Raw genomic sequence first — 19,290 nt, 5'->3', positions numbered from 1 at the left:
TGATCTACACAGAGTCTGATCTACACAGAGTCTGATCTACACAGAGTCTGATCTACACAGAGCCTGATCTACACAGAGTCTGATCTACACAGAGCCTGATCTACACAGAGCCTGATCTACACAGAGTCTGATCTACACAGAGTCTGATCTACACAGAGTCTGATCTACACAGAGCCTGATCTACACAGAGTCTGATCTACACAGAGCCTGATCTACACAGAGCCTGATCTACACAGAGTCTAATCTACACTAACTCAACACAGAGCCTGATCTACACAGAGTCTGATCTACACAGAGTCTGATCTACACAGAGTCTGATCTACACAGAGCCTGATCTACACAGAGTCTGATCTACACAGAGCCTGATCTACACAGAGCCTGATCTACACAGAGTCTGATCTACACAGAGTCTGATCTACACAGAGTCTGATCTACACAGAGCCTGATCTACACAGAGTCTGATCTACACAGAGCCTGATCTACACAGAGCCTGATCTACACAGAGTCTAATCTACACTAACTCAACACAGAGCCTGATCTACACAGAGTCTGATCTACACAGAGCCTGATCTAGAGTCTGATCTACACAGAGCCTGATCTACACAGAGCCTGATCTACACAGAGTCTGATCTACACAGAGTCTGATCTACACAGAGTCTGATCTACACAGAGTCTGATCTACACAGAGTCTGATCTACACAGAGCCTGATCTACACAGAGCCTGATCTACACAGAGCCTGATCTACACAGAGCCTGATCTACACAGAGTCTAATCTACACTAACTCAACACAGAGCCTGATCTACACAGAGCCTGATCTACACAGAGCCTGATCTACACAGAGCCTGATCTACACAGAGCCTGATCTACACAGAGTCTGATGAACACTAACCCTAACCCTAACTCAACACAGAGCCTGATCTACACAGAGCCTGATCTACACAGAGCCTGATCTACACAGAGCCTGATCTACACAGAGCCTGATCTACACAGAGTCTGATCTACACAGAGCCTGATCTACACAGAGCCTGATCTACACAGAGCCTGATCTACACAGAGCCTGATCTACACAGAGTCTGATCTACACAGAGTCTGATCTATACAGAGTCTGATCTACACAGAGTCTGATCTACACAGAGTCTGATCTACACAGAGTCTGATCTACACTAACTCAACACAGAGCCTGATCTACACAGAGCCTGATCTACACAGAGCCTGATCTACACAGAGTCTGATCTACACAGAGTCTGATCTACACAGAGCCTGATCTACACAGAGCCTGATCTACACAGAGCCTGATCTACACAGAGTCTGATCTACACAGAGTCTGATCTACACAGAGCCTGATCTACACTAACTCAACACAGAGCCTGATCTAGAGTCTGATCTACACAGAGCCTGATCTACACAGAGTCTGATCTACACAGAGCCTGATCTACACAGAGTCTGATCTACACAGAGTCTGATCTACACAGAGTCTGATCTACACAGAGCCTGATCTACACAGAGCCTGATCTACACAGAGTCTGATCTACACAGAGCCTGATCTACACAGAGCCTGATCTACACGGAGTCTGATCTACACAGAGCCTGATCTACACAGAGTCTGATCTACACAGAGCCTGATCTACACAGAGCCTGATCTACACAGAGCCTGATCTACACAGAGCCTGATCTACACAGAGTCTGATCTACACAGAGCCTGATTTACACAGAGCCTGATCTACACAGAGCCTGATCTACACAGAGTCTGATCTACACAGAGCCTGATCTACACAGAGCCTGATCTACACAGAGTCTGATCTACACTAACTCAACACAGAGCCTGATCTACACAGAGCCTGATCTACACAGAGCCTGATCTACACAGAGTCTGATCTACACTAACTCAACACAGAGCCTGATCTACACAGAGCCTGATCTACACAGAGCCTGATCTACACAGAGCCTGATCTACACAGAGCCTGATCTACACAGAGCCTGATCTACACAGAGCCTGATCTACACAGAGCCTGATCTACACAGAGCCTGATCTACACAGAGCCTGATCTACACAGAGTCTGATCTACACAGAGCCTGATCTACACAGAGTCTGATCTACACAGAGCCTGATCTACACAGAGTCTGATCTACACAGAGTCTGATCTACACAGAGCCTGATCTACACAGAGTCTGATCTACACAGAGCCTGATCTACACAGAGTCTGATCTACACAGAGCCTGATCTACACAGAGCCTGATTTACACAGAGTCTGATCTACACAGAGTCTGATCTACACAGAGCCTGATCTACACAGAGCCTGATCTACACAGAGCCTGATCTACACAGAGCCTGATCTACACAGAGCCTGATCTACACAGAGTCTGATCTACACAGAGCCTGATTTACACAGAGCCTGATCTACACAGAGTCTGATCTACACAGAGTCTGATCTACAGAGAGTCTGATCTACACAGAGCCTGATCTACACAGAGTCTGATCTACACAGAGCCTGATCTACACAGAGTCTGATCTACACAGAGCCTGATCTACACAGAGCCTGATCTACACAGAGCCTGATCTACACTAACTCAACACAGAGCCTGATCTACACAGAGCCTGATCTACACAGAGCCTGATCTACAGAGAGTCTGATCTACACAGAGCCTGATCTACACAGAGCCTGATCTACACAGAGCCTGATCTACACAGAGTCTGATCTACAGAGAGTCTGATCTACACAGAGCCTGATCTACACAGAGTCTGATCTACACAGAGCCTGATCTACACAGAGTCTGATCTACACAGAGCCTGATCTACACAGAGCCTGATCTACACAGAGCCTGATCTACACAGAGCCTGATCTACACAGAGCCTGATCTACACAGAGCCTGATCTACACAGAGCCTGATCTACACAGAGCCTGATCTACACAGAGTCTGATCTACACAGAGCCTGATCTACACAGAGCCTGATCTACACTAACTCAACACAGAGCCTGATCTACACAGAGCCTGATCTACACAGAGCCTGATCTACACAGAGCCTGATCTACACAGAGCCTGATCTACACAGAGCCTGATCTACACAGAGTCTGATCTACACAGAGCCTGATCTACACAGAGCCTGATCTACACTAACTCAACACAGAGCCTGATCTACACAGAGCCTGATCTACACAGAGTCTGATCTACACAGAGCCTGATCTACACAGAGCCTGATCTACACAGAGCCTGATCTACACAGAGTCTGATCTACACAGAGCCTGATCTACACAGAGTCTGATCTACACAGAGCCTGATCTACACAGAGTCTGATCTACACAGAGCCTGATCTACACAGAGTCTGATGAACACTAACTCAACACTGTGTTCATTATCACTTTGTAACAAACATCTGAAGCGTGAGGCGTCTGACCTTGGAGGTGAGCTTGAGCGTGTCAATCTCGTCGCGCTGCTTGCTGAGCGTGTCGTTCATGCTGCACAGGTGGTCGCTCATCATGCTCAGCTGATCTTCGTAGCTCCTCTTCGTGGTGCTGAGCTCATCCTGATCAACACACCAAGAGAGACGTCACCAAAACTACAGACTTCAGAAGGACTGACTTAGCCGAGCACGTCTGTTAGTACCTGTAGGCGAGTGATGTTCTGATTAGCCAGCTTCAGTTCCTCTGTCAAAGTCTCACGTGATTTTTCTGCGATGGTAAGGCGTTTGGCAACAGCTCGGCACTGAAAGAGAAAACAATGACATGCTATGTAATTAGAATTTTCCCGATATTTTTCCCGATATTTAAGCATTTTCCCATAATTGGTATCGGTTTTGTAATATCGGATTCACCATTTTGAGAATTGCACGCAAGACCGCCATTAAACCACAGCGTCTGACGGGAGACGAGTCAACAACGGTGTTTAAGGGTAAAATAACTTGCATCCCTTAATTATAAACTTTATTTAATATAACAGCCAATAATGCACAAATGAGATATGCACAAATATGATATGTTACATAAATGCTTATTTAGTTTAAACTGGCGCTAAAAAAATAGAGACGAAGTCACGTAATCCGCCAAATCCTGTCTCAATAAAGACGTAACTTTACATTAATTAAATAAAACAGCCATAATTGAATGTATGTTTGAAATAAAAGTGCTGAATTTAAGTTTCTCTATGTTGTCTGCTAATCATTAGTCTCGTGCAGTCACGTTCATAGTGCCGTTCACTCACTGGGTTGATGTTTCAGCATGGCCACCGTATGCAGTTTTTAACACGCCCCACTTTTTTTTAAAACTCCTTAAATTATATTAACATCTACTATATTACTTTTATTTTGCTAAAAAAAAACATAAATAATTACAACTCTGTGGGAATTCATTATCTTCGCAAGAGACGTTCTTTGTAAACACACTGCACACAGTCAGGTATTTCATAATCTAAACCAACAAAAACATGATTAATAATTCTGATAACATGCCAGATGAAATAGACTCGGTAACTGCGATGATGTATTCACTGTTTTGTTTATTTTTCTGACAATGTTAGCTGAACCAGCGAATATTCCAGCGTTTTCCATTCTCTTCACTCTTTAGCCTATCAAACAACACATAAACCTTTTAAAACTGTACTTTACAACAAATGCTTATATTTATGGGGAGTTGATAGACTCTCTTGTCATTTATTTATCGCACACACTGTATATGCACTCTTTATGACTTATTGATGTAGAAGTGTGTTTTGTTTTGTATGTAAGGAGGGAGTGAAAATACAAAAATTACATTATTTAAAAAGTGTTAAATAAAACAATAAATAAATATATATCGGTTACATAAACATGCAAATAATTGGTATCGGTATCGGTTATAAAACAAATCAATATTGGTCGATCTCTAAATGTAACGATCGCTTATATTTACAGTGCAAAATTATTATTCTTTAAAAAAGAATAATGTATTTAAATGTTTATTGTGGCATGACAGGATGCTTTGTAACTCTTCAGTGCACAAGCAAACACTTCCAGAACATTCACACTAAACTAAGATCCACTAAGGTTCATCTGGTCAGGGTTTTTTTCAGCGGGTCTGAATATGCAGTGAAAGAATCAGTCACACAGCAGACAGCATGTGCTTCTGACTCACTGCACTACTGCTGAAACACTCACAAACACCACAGCCGTACAAAACGCTCCATGCTCACAATAAACATATCATTAGTTCAGATATTATATAGCTATTCAACTATGTATCTAATAACTCAAGATTATACAAGGTAAAAAAAATATGTACTCAACACAGTCTTGTTTCTTTACCCAAATTCACTAAAGCAAGCTTACAATATTAATTTACATTTTGAGCTGTCAGGTTTTTTTTGTGGTGAATTCCAGGGTTACGTCACTAGATCTCATGTGTTTATGTCATGTCTGTAACCACTCTAAACAGAGACGTTTGTTGATCTCACTGTAAATCACCTATTGCCAACCGGTGCCAAAACCACAGTGGCAGATATAATGCCTATTTGCTCGTAGGATGTTTTTGCTTCTGTAAGCTTAAAGGCACACTATGCAGGAATTCCGTTTTTGTCAAACAGCGCCCCCTAAAGTCGCTGTGGAGGACTTGTATTTAACGTTACTGTCGTAAATACCACTCACGCAGAGCGTCTCTGCACTCACGGCCTGATACCCCTTTGAAGCTGTTATACTAAGGTACAAATCTTGCATAATGTGCCTTTAATCACTGGAATGTTTTTTTTTTTTGTTTATTGAAAGTGTTTTTTATTTCAGCTGAATTTCAGAGAAGATAAGGCAACGTTTTTTAGCACAATTCACTTCCAGCGGTAATGCAGGGGAAAAAAATATCCGAATGCTCCACGTGAACTTCGGTCTTCCGATCTTTTACGATCGTGTCAATTCTCAATTGATTTTGATTAATATGCGCGAGGGAGCGAGAGAGAGCAAGACAGTTTGAAGACAGTGAACCACCGGCCCAAAGTTGCAAGTGTGGTTTTTCCGCTCACAGGCACCGGGGTGGGGCGAGACGGCCACCATTCAACCCGAAAAACATCATATAACCATTCCAATAACTCTGAAGCTGTTCAGTTAAGCTAAAAAAAAACCCGCTTATCTACACAGAAAAAAGTTTTTACTGTCAGCGTGCAGGTAACCATGAGCACTACTCTGATAGTGACATGTAGTTTCATGGATCAGCCACAGATGGCAATAGAGAGGCCAAACTTCTGTGGCGCAGGTTGAATATTCATGATTCACAGCAGGCCAATCTAAACTAGTGTGTTGAGAGATGAGCGTGTTGAGGACCGAGCGTGTTGAGGATTGAGCGCGTTGAGGACTGAGTGTGCTGAGGACAGAGGGTGTTGAGGACTGAGGGTGTTGAGGACAGAGGGTGTTGAGGACTGAGGGTGTTGAGGACTGAGCGTGTTGAGGACTGAGCGTGTTGAGGACTGAGTGTGTTGAGGACTGAGGGTGTTGAGGACTGAGGGTGTTGAGGACTGAGTGTGCTGAGGACAGAGGGTGTTGAGGACTGAGCGTGTTGAGGACTGAGCGTGTTGAGGACTGAGCGTGTTGAGGACTGAGGGTGTTGAGGACTGAGGGTGTTGAGGACTGAGGGTGTTGAGGACTGAGCGTGTTGAGGACTGAGGGTGTTGAGGACTGAGCGTGTTGAGGACTGAGGGTGTTGAGGACTGAGTGTGTTGAGGACTGAACGTGTTGAGGACTGAGCGTGTTGAGGACTGAGCGTGTTGAGGACTGAGGGTGTTGAGGACTGAACGTGTTGAGGACTGAGCGTGTTGAGGACTGAGGGTGTTGAGGACTGAGCGTGTTGAGGACTGAGGGTGTTGAGGACTGAGAGTGTTGAGGACTGAGCGTGTTGAGGACTGAGCGTGTTGAGGACTGAGGGTGTTGAGGACTGAGAGTGTTGAGGACTGAGCGTGTTGAGGACTGAGCGTGTTGAGGACTGAGGGTGTTGAGGACTGAACGTGTTGAGGACTGAGTGTGTTGAGGACTGAGCGTGTTGAGGACTGAGCGTGTTGAGGACTGAGGGTGTTGAGGACTGAGAGTGTTGAGGACTGAACGTGTTGAGGACTGAGCGTGTTGAGGACTGAGCGTGTTGAGGACTGAGGGTGATGAGGACTGAGAGTGTTGAGGACTGAGCGTGTTGAGGACTGAGTGTGTTGAGGACTGAACGTGTTGAGGACTGAGCGTGTTGAGGACTGAGGGTGTTGAGGACTGAGTGTGTTGAGGACTGAGCGTGTTGAGGACTGAGCGTGTTGAGGACTGAGCGTGTTGAGGACTGAGTGTGTTGAGGACTGAGCGTGTTGAGGACTGAGTGTGCTGAGGACTGAGGGTGCTGAGGACTGAGGGTGTTGAGGACTGAGGGTGTTGAGGACTGAGTGTGTTGAGGACTGAGTGTGCTGAGGACTGAGGGTGCTGAGGACTGAGGGTGTTGAGGACTGAGGGTGTTGAGGACTGAGTGTGTTGAGGACTGAGCGTGTTGAGGACTGAGCGTGTTGAGGACTGAGTGTGCTGAGGACTGAGGGTGTTGAGGACTGAGGGTGTTGAGGACTGAGGGTGTTGAGGACTGAGTGTGCTGAGGACAGAGGGTGTTGAGGACTGAGGGTGTTGAGGACTGAGAGTGTTGAGGACTGAGTGTGCTGAGGACAGAGGGTGTTGAGGACTGAGGGTGTTGAGGACTGAGTGTGCTGAGGACAGAGGGTGTTGAGGACTGAGGGTGTTGAGGACTGAACGTGTTGAGGACTGAGGGTGTTGAGGACTGAGGGTGTTGAGGACTGAGTGTGCTGAGGACTGAGGGTGTTGAGGACTGAGGGTGTTGAGGACTGAACGTGTTGAGGACTGAGGGTGTTGAGGACAGAGGGTGTTGAGGACTGAGGGTGTTGAGGACTGAGTGTGCTGAGGACAGAGGGTGTTGAGGACTGAGGGTGTTGAGGACTGAACGTGTTGAGGACTGAGGGTGTTGAGGACTGAGGGTGTTGAGGACTGAGCGTGTTGAGGACTGAGTGTGCTGAGGACAGAGGGTGTTGAGGACTGAGGGTGTTGAGGACTGAACGTGTTGAGGACTGAGGGTGTTGAGGACTGAGCGTGTTGAGGACTGAGGGTGTTGAGGACTGAACGTGTTGAGGACTGAGGGTGTTGAGGACTGAGAGTGTTGAGGACTGAGTGTGCTGAGGACAGAGGGTGTTGAGGACTGAGTGTGCTGAGGACTGAGTGTGCTGAGGACTGAGGGTGTTGAGGACAGAGGGTGTTGAGGACTGAGGGTGTTGAGGACTGAGTGTGTTGAGGACTGAGTGTGCTGAGGACAGAGGGTGTTGAGGACTGAGGGTGTTGAGGACTGAACGTGTTGAGGACTGAGGGTGTTGAGGACTGAGCGTGTTGAGGACTGAGGGTGTTGAGGACTGAACGTGTTGAGGACTGAGGGTGTTGAGGACTGAGAGTGTTGAGGACTGAGTGTGCTGAGGACAGAGGGTGTTGAGGACTGAGGGTGTTGAGGACTGAGTGTGCTGAGGACAGAGGGTGTTGAGGACTGAGGGTGTTGAGGACTGAACGTGTTGAGGACTGAGTGTGTTGAGGACTGAACGTGTTGAGGACTGAGCGTGTTGAGGACTGAGCGTGTTGAGGACTGAGGGTGTTGAGGACTGAGGGTGTTGAGGACTGAGCGTGTTGAGGACTGAGCGTGTTGAGGACTGAGGGTGTTGAGGACTGAGAGTGTTGAGTACTGTGGTGTCTTGAGGACTGAGTGCGTTGAGGACTAAGCGCGTTGAGGACTGAGCGCGTTGTAAGGATTCAGGGCGGATCTAATCCGTGGGGAATTTGCATATCATAATTAATAATTGGTAATTAATAATTATTCATACATGTTTGGATTAGATCAGTCTTACATGTTAATAAGTCTCCCGATAAGGGAGGATCTGTCATTTTACCTGCATGCATGTGAATCCTTGAAATTAACCACAAGTTGATTGCAATTAATTACACGGACCACGTTTCACAAAACAGGTAAAATGAATTAGCTCAATTGTCAGGATAATATTTGTGGGATCCACAATATCATCTTACTTTATAGGATTTCAGGAAACTCAATTCTCTGGCCAGAAGAATTGGGTTTCCCGCCCTATAAACACAACACATACTCTAAGGTATTTTTAATTTTAGTAAGCTTGTAGCATAAGATCTTTTGCACTTAAGGGACTTGAAATTGAGCAAAGAGACAGCACATCAATCAAATGAATATATAAATAATTTAATAGAGGCATGACTACTTATGTATTTACTACGGTTACACGGGATATATATGTATTTACAAACACATAGACATCAATGAACAATACAATGTGGGTGTTGAGGACTGAACGTGTTGAGGACTGAGTGTGTTGAGGACTGAGCGTGTTGAGGACTGAGCGTGTGACATCAATGAACGAGAAATGCGTAAAGTTTGGACAATGGATAACTTACACGCGTGAGCGAGTAAGAGAGAGAGAGAGAGAGAGAGAGAAAGGGAGGAAAGAGAGAACCTTGGCAGGATTGCTCCTAAGACATTCACCTCTCCGATTACAACACGAAACATCATCTTAAAGCTTCTTAGAAGCTCTATAAAGAGATTATACTTGCACAAGTTATGTTATGGTCTCTCTGTGTCGAGGCATTCCTGTCTGGCCGCATGCGTGAACTTCGTGTGGAAGCGTCACGTGGTGCTGCTTGGCGCGCGTGTTGAACAGAGGTTTAAAGTCTTGGAGGTAACATTACCAAAGAAAATAGATCGGCTAAGTTCGCCTCCTTTGGGGAGGTGAACTTGGTAGGACACTTAAGAAAAAGACGAAACTTTTAGACGAAACAAAAGAGCAAAAAGGGATTTCCCGAGGGGAAATCGAGTCAACGACTACATTGTTCAGCAGACGAGGAGACCAGCGGAGTAAGAGAAGGCTTTAGCCTGCGGTTTGTCCTTTTGAAGACCTGACGTTTCCGCCTTCTTTTGGAAGAGGGTCCAATCAGGAGCTGTCCCTTTGGAGGGAGGTTTTATGACCCTTTGTGTTATAACCAGGCATTTAAATCACTAGTTTCATTGGGTGTTTAAGAGAAGAATCTTCACAATTCTTATAATACTAATGTGTCACAAAGTTTAGCAAAATGTAATGTCAATTAACAAATGGGGAACGAAGATTGGAGTTTATCGAGACCAAACTTGCCACAAATGGATTTGGTTAAACATTAGTTGGCAAAGTTTGAAACATTATCCCATTAGAGTTGTCGAGAAACATAGACCAAACCACAGAAAGGCAACTCATGAAATAGGGAACTTAGATACATCGTTCATACAATTCTCAAGTGGATGTATAATAGCATATATATATGAATACAGGATTCATTTCTCCTCCTTGGTTAGAATTCAGAGAGAGCCACAGTTCTGTGAACATTCCTTTGGGTCGTAAACGCTGTTAACTAAGAACACCAGTGATGATAGTTTTGGTCTCTTTTCACTCCAAAGATGGAAAACATAGTAAACTATATTTTACTGGATATTACTGTACGTATTCTGATTGATCACACCGAAAGCATTCGGGAGGTGTCCAGAACTATGTGTATAAGTTATGGAAATAGACAGTTATATTTAAAATGCATAATGAAGGTATTTATAATTCACTCTAAGCTACGATAGAATCACAGTCATTCCAATGTGACATGGGCAACTGGACACACATAAAAACACATCAAATATATCTGGTTAAATGTCTTTTAAAAAGAGAAGTTTCTTTCTCTTTAGAATCACCTTCTTTGGGACATTCCAGTCCGTCATAAAAATGTCTCGTAACTGGACACCACGCTCTGTCCTGAGTGTGGTCTTCACTTGTGGGGGATGCGTATGTGTGTGCGTGTGTGTGTGTGTAAATTTACATTCCAGGCTTTTTGGGTCTTTAGCAGGATGTATTTAGTTATTCAGATTCACCCTTTTAGCCCAGTCCTTACAGCGTTGAGGACTGTGGTGTGTTGAGGACTGAGCACGTGTAGGACTGAGCGCGTTGAATACTTTGGTGTGTTGAGTACTGTGGTGTCTTGAGGACTGAGCGCGTTGAGGACTGAGAGTGTTGAGGACTGTGGGTGTTGAGGACTGAACGTGTTGAGGACTGAGTGTGTTGAGGACTGAGCGTGTTGAGGACTGAGCGTGTTGAGGACTGAGCGTGTTGAGGACTGAGGGTGTTGAGGACTGAGGGTGTTGAGGACTGAGGGTGTTGAGGACTGAGTGTGCTGAGGACAGAGGGTGTTGAGGACTGAGGGTGTTGAGGACTGAGGGTGTTGAGGACTGAGCGTGCTGAGGACAGAGGGTGTTGAGGACTGAGCGTGTTGAGGACTGAGGGTGTTGAGGACTTGAGGGTGTTGAGGACTGAGGGTGTTGAGGACTGAGCGTGTTGAGGACTGAGGGTGTTGAGGACTGAGGGTGTTGAGGACTGAGGGTGTTGAGGACTGAGGGTGTTGAGGACTGAGCGTGTTGAGGACTGAGGGTGTTGAGGACTGAGCGTGTTGAGGACTGAGGGTGTTGAGGACTGAGGGTGTTGAGGACTGAGGGTGTTGAGGACTGAGAGTGTTGAGGACTGAGCGTGTTGAGGACTGAGCGTGTTGAGGACTGAGGGTGTTGAGGACTGAACGTGTTGAGGACTGAGTGTGTTGAGGACTGAGCGTGTTGAGGACTGAACGTGTTGAGGACAGAGTGTGCTGAGGACAGAGGGTGTTGAGGACTGAACGTGTTGAGGACAGAGTGTGCTGAGGACAGAGGGTGTTGAGGACTGAGGGTGTTGAGGACAGAGGGTGTTGAGGACCGAGCGTGTTGAGGACTGAGGGTGTTGAGGACTGAGGGTGTTGAGGACTGAACGTGTTGAGGACAGAGGGTGTTGAGGACTGAGGGTGTTGAGGACCGAGCGTGTTGAGGACTGAGGGTGTTGAGGACTGAACGTGTTGTGTGTTGAGGACTGTGGTGCGTTGAGGACTGAGAGTGTTGAGGACTGTGGTGCGTTGACTACTGTGGTGTGTTGAGGACTGTGGTGCGTTGAGGACTGTTGTGTGTTGAGAACTGTGGTGCGTTGAGGACTGAGAGTGTTGAGGACTGTGGTGCGTTGAGGACTGTGGTGCATTGAGGACTGTGGTGCCTTGAGGACTGAGAGTGTTGAGGACTGTGGTGCGTTGAGGACTGTGGTGCGTTGAGGACTGTGGTGCGTTGAGCACAGAGTGCTGCGTACTTTGGTGTGTTGAGGACTGTGGTGCGTTGAGGACTGTGGTGCGTTGAGGACTCACCCCGGATTTCCACCAACTGCAGAACGGCTGCGGATCGGCTCCGCTGCGTGTCGGACCCGTGCTCCGCCGTCCTTCAATACCTACCAGATACGGATTTGTTGCGGAACGGCTGGGGCCATGACTGACAGCTGAAGTCACGAGGACACACGATATCTCGCGAATTTACGTTTGATTGCGCGATATAACAGGATGTAGTTTCTATAAACAGAACCACAAAACCAGCAACAGTTTGTTTACATCCAGAGGTGTACAGGGGAAACAACTATGTGCTGACCTTCTGATCTCCCTTTTTTGTGGAGATTATTGTGATTCTAGTACAATATTTATAATTAAATATAATCAACTTATAAAATGCTAAATGTTTATTTGGGTTCCTTTTTGAATGTATTGGGAAAGTAGTAGGCTGTGTAAATAAAGTTAACTATTGTTCTTGTTGGAAAAGGGAAAACTATATTTTTATTTTGGAAATTACCGGATGTTTTATTTAGTTTCTGTGCTCGACTTCCTACGGCGCTCTCCGGCATCCAGCAAAAATAGAAACTCTGCATATCTTCTCCGGAGGGCTGCGGTCGCCGGAGCTGGGACGGAGTCGAAACGCAGCCGTTCCGCAGTCAGTGAAAATGCACACATTGACTTTAATGGAAACCTATTGACTCCGCAGCCGTTCCGCAGTTGGTGGAAATTGGGGGTGAGAGTGTTGAGGACTGTGGTGCGTTGAGGACTGAGAGTGTTGAGGACTGTGGTGCGTTGAGGACTGTGGTGCGTTGAGGACTGTGGTGCGTTGAGGACTGAAAGTGTTGAGGACTGTGGTGCGTTGAGGACTGTGGTGCGTTGAGGACTGTGGTGTGTTGAGGACTGAGCGTGTTGAGGACAGCGCGTTGAGGACTGAGAGTGTTGAGGACTGTGGTGCATTGAGGACTGTGGTGTGTTGAGTACTGTGGTGTTTTGAGTACTGTGGTGTGTTGAGGACTGTGGTGCGTTGAGGACTGAGCGTGTTGAGGACTGAACGTGTTGAGGACTGTGGTGCGTTGAGGACTGAGAGTGTTGAGGACTGAGCGCGTTGAGGACTGAGAGTCTTGAGTACTGTGGTGTCTTGAGGCCTGAGCACGTTGAGGACTGAGAGTGTTGAGTACTTTGGTGTCTTGAGGACTGAGCGTGTTGAGGACTGAGCGCGTTGAGGACTGAGCGCGTTGAGGACTGAGCATGTTGAGGACTGTGGTGTCTTGAGGACTGAGAGTGTTGAGGACTGTGGTGTCTTGAGGACTGAGAGTGTTGAGGACTGTGGTGCGTTGAGTACTGTGGTGTGTTGAGTACTGTGGTGTTTTGAGTACTGTGGTGTGTTGAGGACTGTGGTGCGTTGAGGACTGAGAGTGCTGAGGACTGTGGTGTGCTGAGGACTGAGAGTGTTGAGGACTGAACGTGTTGAGGACTGTGGTGCGTTGAGGACTGAGAGTGTTGAGGACTGTGGTGCATTGAGGACTGTAGTGTGTTCAGGACTGTGGTGCATTGAGGACTGTGGTGTGTTGAGGACTGAGCGCGTTGAGGACTGAGCGTGTTGAGGACAGCGCGTTGAGGACTGAGAGTGTTGAGTACTTTGGTGTCTTGAGGACTGAGCGCGTTGAGGACTGGTCTCTTGAGGACTGAGCGCGTTGAGGACTGAGCGCGTTGAGGACTGTGGTGTCTTGAGGACTGAGAGTGTTGAGGACTGTGGTGCGTTGAGGACTGAGAGTGTTGAGGACTGTGGTGTTTTGAGTACTGTGGTGTGTTGAGGACTGTGGTGTGTTGAGGACTGTGGTGCGTTGAGGACTGAGCGCGTTGAGGACTGTGGTGCGTTGAGGACTGAGAGTGTTGAGGACTGTGGTGTGTTGAGGACTGTGGTGCGTTGAGGACTGAGCGCGTTGAGGACTGTGGTGCGTTGAGGACTGAGAGTGTTGAGGACTGTGGTGTTTTGAGTACTGTGGTGTGTTGAGGACTGTGGTGTGTTGAGTACTGTGGTGGTTGAGGACTGAGCGCGTTGAGGACTGTGGTGCGTTGAGGACTGTGGTGGTTGAGTACTGTGGTGTGTTGAGTACTGTGGTGCGTTGAGGACTGAGCGCGTTGAGGACTGTGGTGCGTTGAGGACTGAGCGCGTTGAGGACTGAGCGCGTTGAGGACTGTGGTGCGTTGAGGACTGAGCGCGTTGAGGACTGTGGTGCGTTGAGGACTGTGGTGTGTTAATAATAATAATTCGTTACATTTATATAGCGCTTTTCTGGGTACTCAAAGCGCTTTACATAGAACGGGGAAATCTCCTCAACCACCACCAATGTGCAGCATCCACCTGGATGATGCGACGGCAGCCATATTGCGCCAGCACCCCCACACACACCAGCTTATTGGTGGAGAGGAGACAGAGTTATAAGTGTTGAGTACTGTGGTGTGCTGAGTACTGACCTCAGCGTGGAAGTGGACGGCTTTGCTGTCACAAATCTGCAGTTGAGAAGTCAGTTCTGAAACGCGGCTCATGTAATGAGTTTTGATCAGATGCTCACGAGATTCCTGATCTGCAGCCTACGGCACACAAACATCATCATCATCAACATGACATGAGCGGCTTCATTTAGCACCATGGTTTCAAATAGGCTGGAGAGATGATTATGATATAGAATATGATGTATGAATCTGAATATGCAGATAAGGTTATTTAAGAAAGTAAAACATGAATACATACGCTCTCGCCGCAGGACGTGATGGTTAAAATGCCGACCTGATAATAGAGACATATGATAAAAAAAATTACAGCTGCACCAAAATTTAAAAATTGATATATATATATATATACATTTTTAAAACAATCAGTGTTTCCAGAGCTTTTCAAACACATGTGAACCTGCTTATGCAGTTCCTGTGAATCCCTGAGCCGCACGCCTGAATACTGCTCAACTCTCACGCATCATGTCTGCGCATCACACAAGTGAACCATTTTGCATTTTTAAAACGGTGAAATAATCTACATAGTGTGTTTGTCAGTAACTATGAAAGGATTGGTGAGGCTGCACTGAACAAAATGTCAGGTTACTTAACATTTGGTAAATACTCTTGGAGCTAGACACAAATCGAATGGGATCCTCAAATACTCGTAGGCTTTGCCCTGAAAAGAAAACCTGCTAAATTTCCTGTGAGGAGGAAAAATGTCTATATGGAAATAAGCGTCTTTGATTTCTTTTATTTTCACACAACTTTTGCTTGTGCAAACATCCTCTCCTGACCTCATCATTAACCCCGTGGGTGGAGGTAGGGGAATAATCGCAGGGGGCACCATGGGAACTTGTGCCACCATTCCTCTCATAATGGTGAATGAACCTGCTGAACTGGCCATTGAAACGCTTGAACTGGGGCCATTCACACTTAACTTTCTTTGTTTCCCCGGGGGAGGAAGAAAAGTGTTGAACTCTAAGGGGGGGTGGAGCAGAAAACCCTAGGAGCTGCTCTTTGTCCCCCCCTGTGGTAAACGAGGCTCATTCCTATCTAGCCCGCCTCTTCTTGCCCCCTTGGGGATTGGAAGGACGGTGCTTCCGTCTAGAAGATATAGGGATAATTGGATAATTGATAATATGAGGGATAATTCCTCATCTTCATCATCATCTTCCCCACTATACCCGCGAGGGCATCTCCAAAGAGAGGGGGAGGTCCGGGGACTCTGCGTCCATAATCTCACCCCAGGTACCCGGCTCAGGAGGCTGTTTATCTCCTCTCTGGGCTGAGTCTCTAAGTCTCCTTTCACGGATCTTAGTAGGAAAACCAGAACAGTTAGGGCAGCCCACTGGGTTCGATACCGCCGCTTGGGCATGCCTAACACCCAAGCATGATATACAGAGCGAATGTGAATCTCTCGCCAAAATCCATAGGCCACAGGAGCACATGCGAGGGGAGCGTCCTTTCCTCCCATGCTCTCTGCTGTTCTAGCCGTGGCCATCACTCTCCACTCTCTTCGTTTGGAAAACTCTCACCGTGACGTGTAGGTTTACTATCCCGGAGCAGTGTATACAGAGTAATTCTGAAAATAATCTCTTATTTTTGGTATCTAATACAAACTGAATCGTATTAGATTCGAAGGTAAGGCTCTTAATTCCCTTAGGGGTGGAAAAACTCGCCTTGAAGTAGACGTTTTCCCACACTCGCAAGAAAATGCAATCCTTACAGCAATATATAGATTTTCCGCATTTGCGACGTTATCGGTCGGCTTCGTCTGTATACCGTTAAGCAGTAAATCCAAAATGCGTCAGTGAGTACAGCTTCCACAATCTTCACGGTGAAGAGGATATGCATAGAATGACGCAGCAGTGGCTGCAGCGAGTTATATACCAGGGAATCGGGACTACCTGATCACTGTATTGATTGGTCTGTCAGTCTGACAGATGTGGTGTAATTGGTGCTTCCACAGTCGGTCACGCCAGAGGCGTTCTTTAGTGAGATACCGAATGGATATTAAAAAGAGAACCTCTAAATGGATTCCTGACTAACTTAAACACCTCTGATCACCACTATGTTCATGAAATCATGTCTGTGATTGGCTCAACCTTTCACAAACACACACAGGAGCGTCTGAATGCAGTCGTCTATCAGGGAGGCTCTCTACTACCAGTGCTGTAGAAAGCCTGGTATCATTGCATTGTTACAATTTCAGTAACGGCTTGGTACAGAGTTTTGACAAATCTACTATACATGGAAACTTATGGAAAAGAAAAGTGTTGATGTAGTCATTATTCATAATTCTGTTGGATTCCATGATTTCTGATGCATTTACAGTACTATACGCAAGGCCTGCACTTACACACAATCAACACGGCACATTTTCTTCTGTTTAAAACATGTCCAGGTGTGTCTGATGAGATGAACCATGGATTCACCAGGGTTAGGTAGGTAGGTTAGGTAACTCACCAGGCTGGTGTCCTGGACGGGCTCTGGACTATCAGGACGGGCAGCACCGTGTCCGTCAGCGGGGCTGTGTGGTTCTGCTGGAGCCCCGGAGAGGATCTGAGCGGCGCTGTGTGGTTCTGCTGGAAACCCAGCGAGGATCTGAGCCTCCAGCTGAGCGATGCGCTGAGTCTCTTTCTGTAAACGCACCTGACCCAGCTGAGCCTCCAGCAGCCAGTGCTCCTTCTCCTGCTCCAGACGACACATCTTCTCCTGACTCTGGACAACCTGACAAACACACACCCCGTCAGACGGACGGTTGGACAGACCGACAGACAGACAGACGGGTTCAGGTACCTGCTGCATGAGTCCCTCTCGACTCTCAGAAGAGCTCGTCAGAACATGTCGGTTTGCTAAAGCTTCTCTGTACGGCACCGATTCTGATCTGACCTGAAAACACAAGAAAACACACCAACATTCACAGGACTGAACTGTGCAAATAGGCCTTGTAGCTGTCCATTTATTTTGTGAGGTGCTTTCCACGATTGTCAAATATATTGTGCTTTGACCGATGCTGACCGTCAAATAACTCAATTAGCTACAAGAGGCTGTGTTACAGTGAGAGAAAACACTGTAACTATCAGTGAATATATCTCCGTCACTGAAAAAACATCATATCAAGATCAAGTGCTTAAAGGGATACTTCACCTCTGGAAAGATGAATGTGTATTTAAAATGGGTCATTTATGTAGAAGAAATGTGAAATTATTTTTGAATTTGGAGCTTTCTAGACTGAGAAAAGCCAGAAAATGTATTTTTGGCTTATGTGGATGAAAGACAACAACTCCCAGAATGCACTTGCTTCGCTGCCCTAGGAGGCCACGCCTACCGGTAACGGAGCGCAGTAGTTAAACAATAAGTCTAGGCTACTAGTGAGTCTCCGTGATGAGTCTGCCCGGGATTTCGAGATCGCCCAAAATGTCCGGGATTCGGCTTTTGCGTTCTACAGTCGCCATTCATCATGTTTACTGTGGCGAGCAGGACGAGTGAGGGCCGCGGGAGAACGACACGAGTCATGTTTACTGTGGCGAGCAGGACGAGTGAGGGCCGCGGGAGAACGACACGAGTCATGTTTACTGTGGCGAGCAGGACGAGTGAGGGCCGCGGGAGAACGACACGAGTCATGTTTACTGTGGCGAGCAGGACGAGGCTAGGGCCGCGGGAGAACGACTTGAGTCATGTTTACTGTGGCGAGCAGGACGAGTGAGGGCCGCGGGAGAACGGCGCGAGGCTGGTGGCGTGATTACTGATGAGCGACACCTGTGAGACGCACTGGTCTCGTATCTCTCACGGAGGAGCGGGAATTTTCTTAGCAATATTAAAACGCACATCAACCGATCACTTGTTTAGCGTTCATGTAAACACGACATTCAGATTCACCAATCGGAATGAATTCAGTTAGATTGAAACAAAAGGTGTGCATGTAAACAATGAATGGCGACTGCAGAAAGCAAAAGCTGAATCCCAGACATTTTGTACGATCTTGACGGCCGGACATGTCCGGGAAAAAGAGGATGAATGGTAACCCCTACTACTCAGCTTTCTCCTACTAAGTTACTCCGCTTTCTCCACAGAACAAGAGCCTGCTAGCTTAGCTTCCAAAAAATATGTCTGACACTATGTGTACATTCTGTGAGTGAGATCCCACCCTCTATGGGCGGGTTGAGAACATGCGGGACAGCTCCTTCTACTGGCTGTAGAAGATCTCCTCTGATCTCTGATCTGATCTCCTCTGTTCCTCTGTTTTTTAGCCTCTGGCCAAAAAATCCTCCGATGACGCAAAATGACGATTTTTGCGTCATCAGAGGATTTTTTCCAGACAAAAAATACATAAATCTCTCGTCTCAGGGGGATATGAGGGTGGAAAGCATGGTAATTTGAAAAAACTACAGGTTTTCTACTAATACAAAGCTTAATGCTAAATCCTGAAGTATCCCTTTAAGAACCTCTCCATTTCCTGACTGGACTATTGCAATCAGGCATGTGATCAGCAAGAACAGCATAGAGGAAGGGGCTTTCCCTCGAAAAAACACTGAGAATATCCAACCGTTTCAATAG

General features: G+C 46.6%; 1 protein-coding gene across 1 annotated transcript in view; it reads right to left on the bottom strand.

Annotated features, from left to right (window-relative positions):
• Positions 1-19,290, bottom strand: part of ppp1r21 (protein phosphatase 1, regulatory subunit 21) — a 68,669-nt gene that overhangs the window by 3,012 nt on the left and 46,367 nt on the right. Inside the window, exons 16-21 of the mRNA XM_056258593.1 lie at positions 17,530-17,622; positions 17,197-17,460; positions 14,987-15,022; positions 14,710-14,826; positions 3,606-3,704; positions 3,397-3,525 (exon numbers count right to left, since the gene is read on the bottom strand). Of these exons, the coding sequence (XP_056114568.1) occupies positions 3,397-3,525; positions 3,606-3,704; positions 14,710-14,826; positions 14,987-15,022; positions 17,197-17,460; positions 17,530-17,622 (738 nt within the window). The remainder of the gene's footprint in view (positions 1-3,396; positions 3,526-3,605; positions 3,705-14,709; positions 14,827-14,986; positions 15,023-17,196; positions 17,461-17,529; positions 17,623-19,290) is intronic.

Source organism: Rhinichthys klamathensis, unplaced genomic scaffold (genome assembly GCF_029890125.1).
Source record: "Rhinichthys klamathensis goyatoka isolate OS25496 unplaced genomic scaffold, OSU_Roscu_1.1 h1tg000155l_1, whole genome shotgun sequence".
Taxonomy (NCBI): Eukaryota; Metazoa; Chordata; class Actinopteri; order Cypriniformes; family Leuciscidae; genus Rhinichthys; species Rhinichthys klamathensis.
Note: the sequence above shows the minus strand (reverse complement) of the source record. Positions and strands in the feature narration are given on the sequence as shown.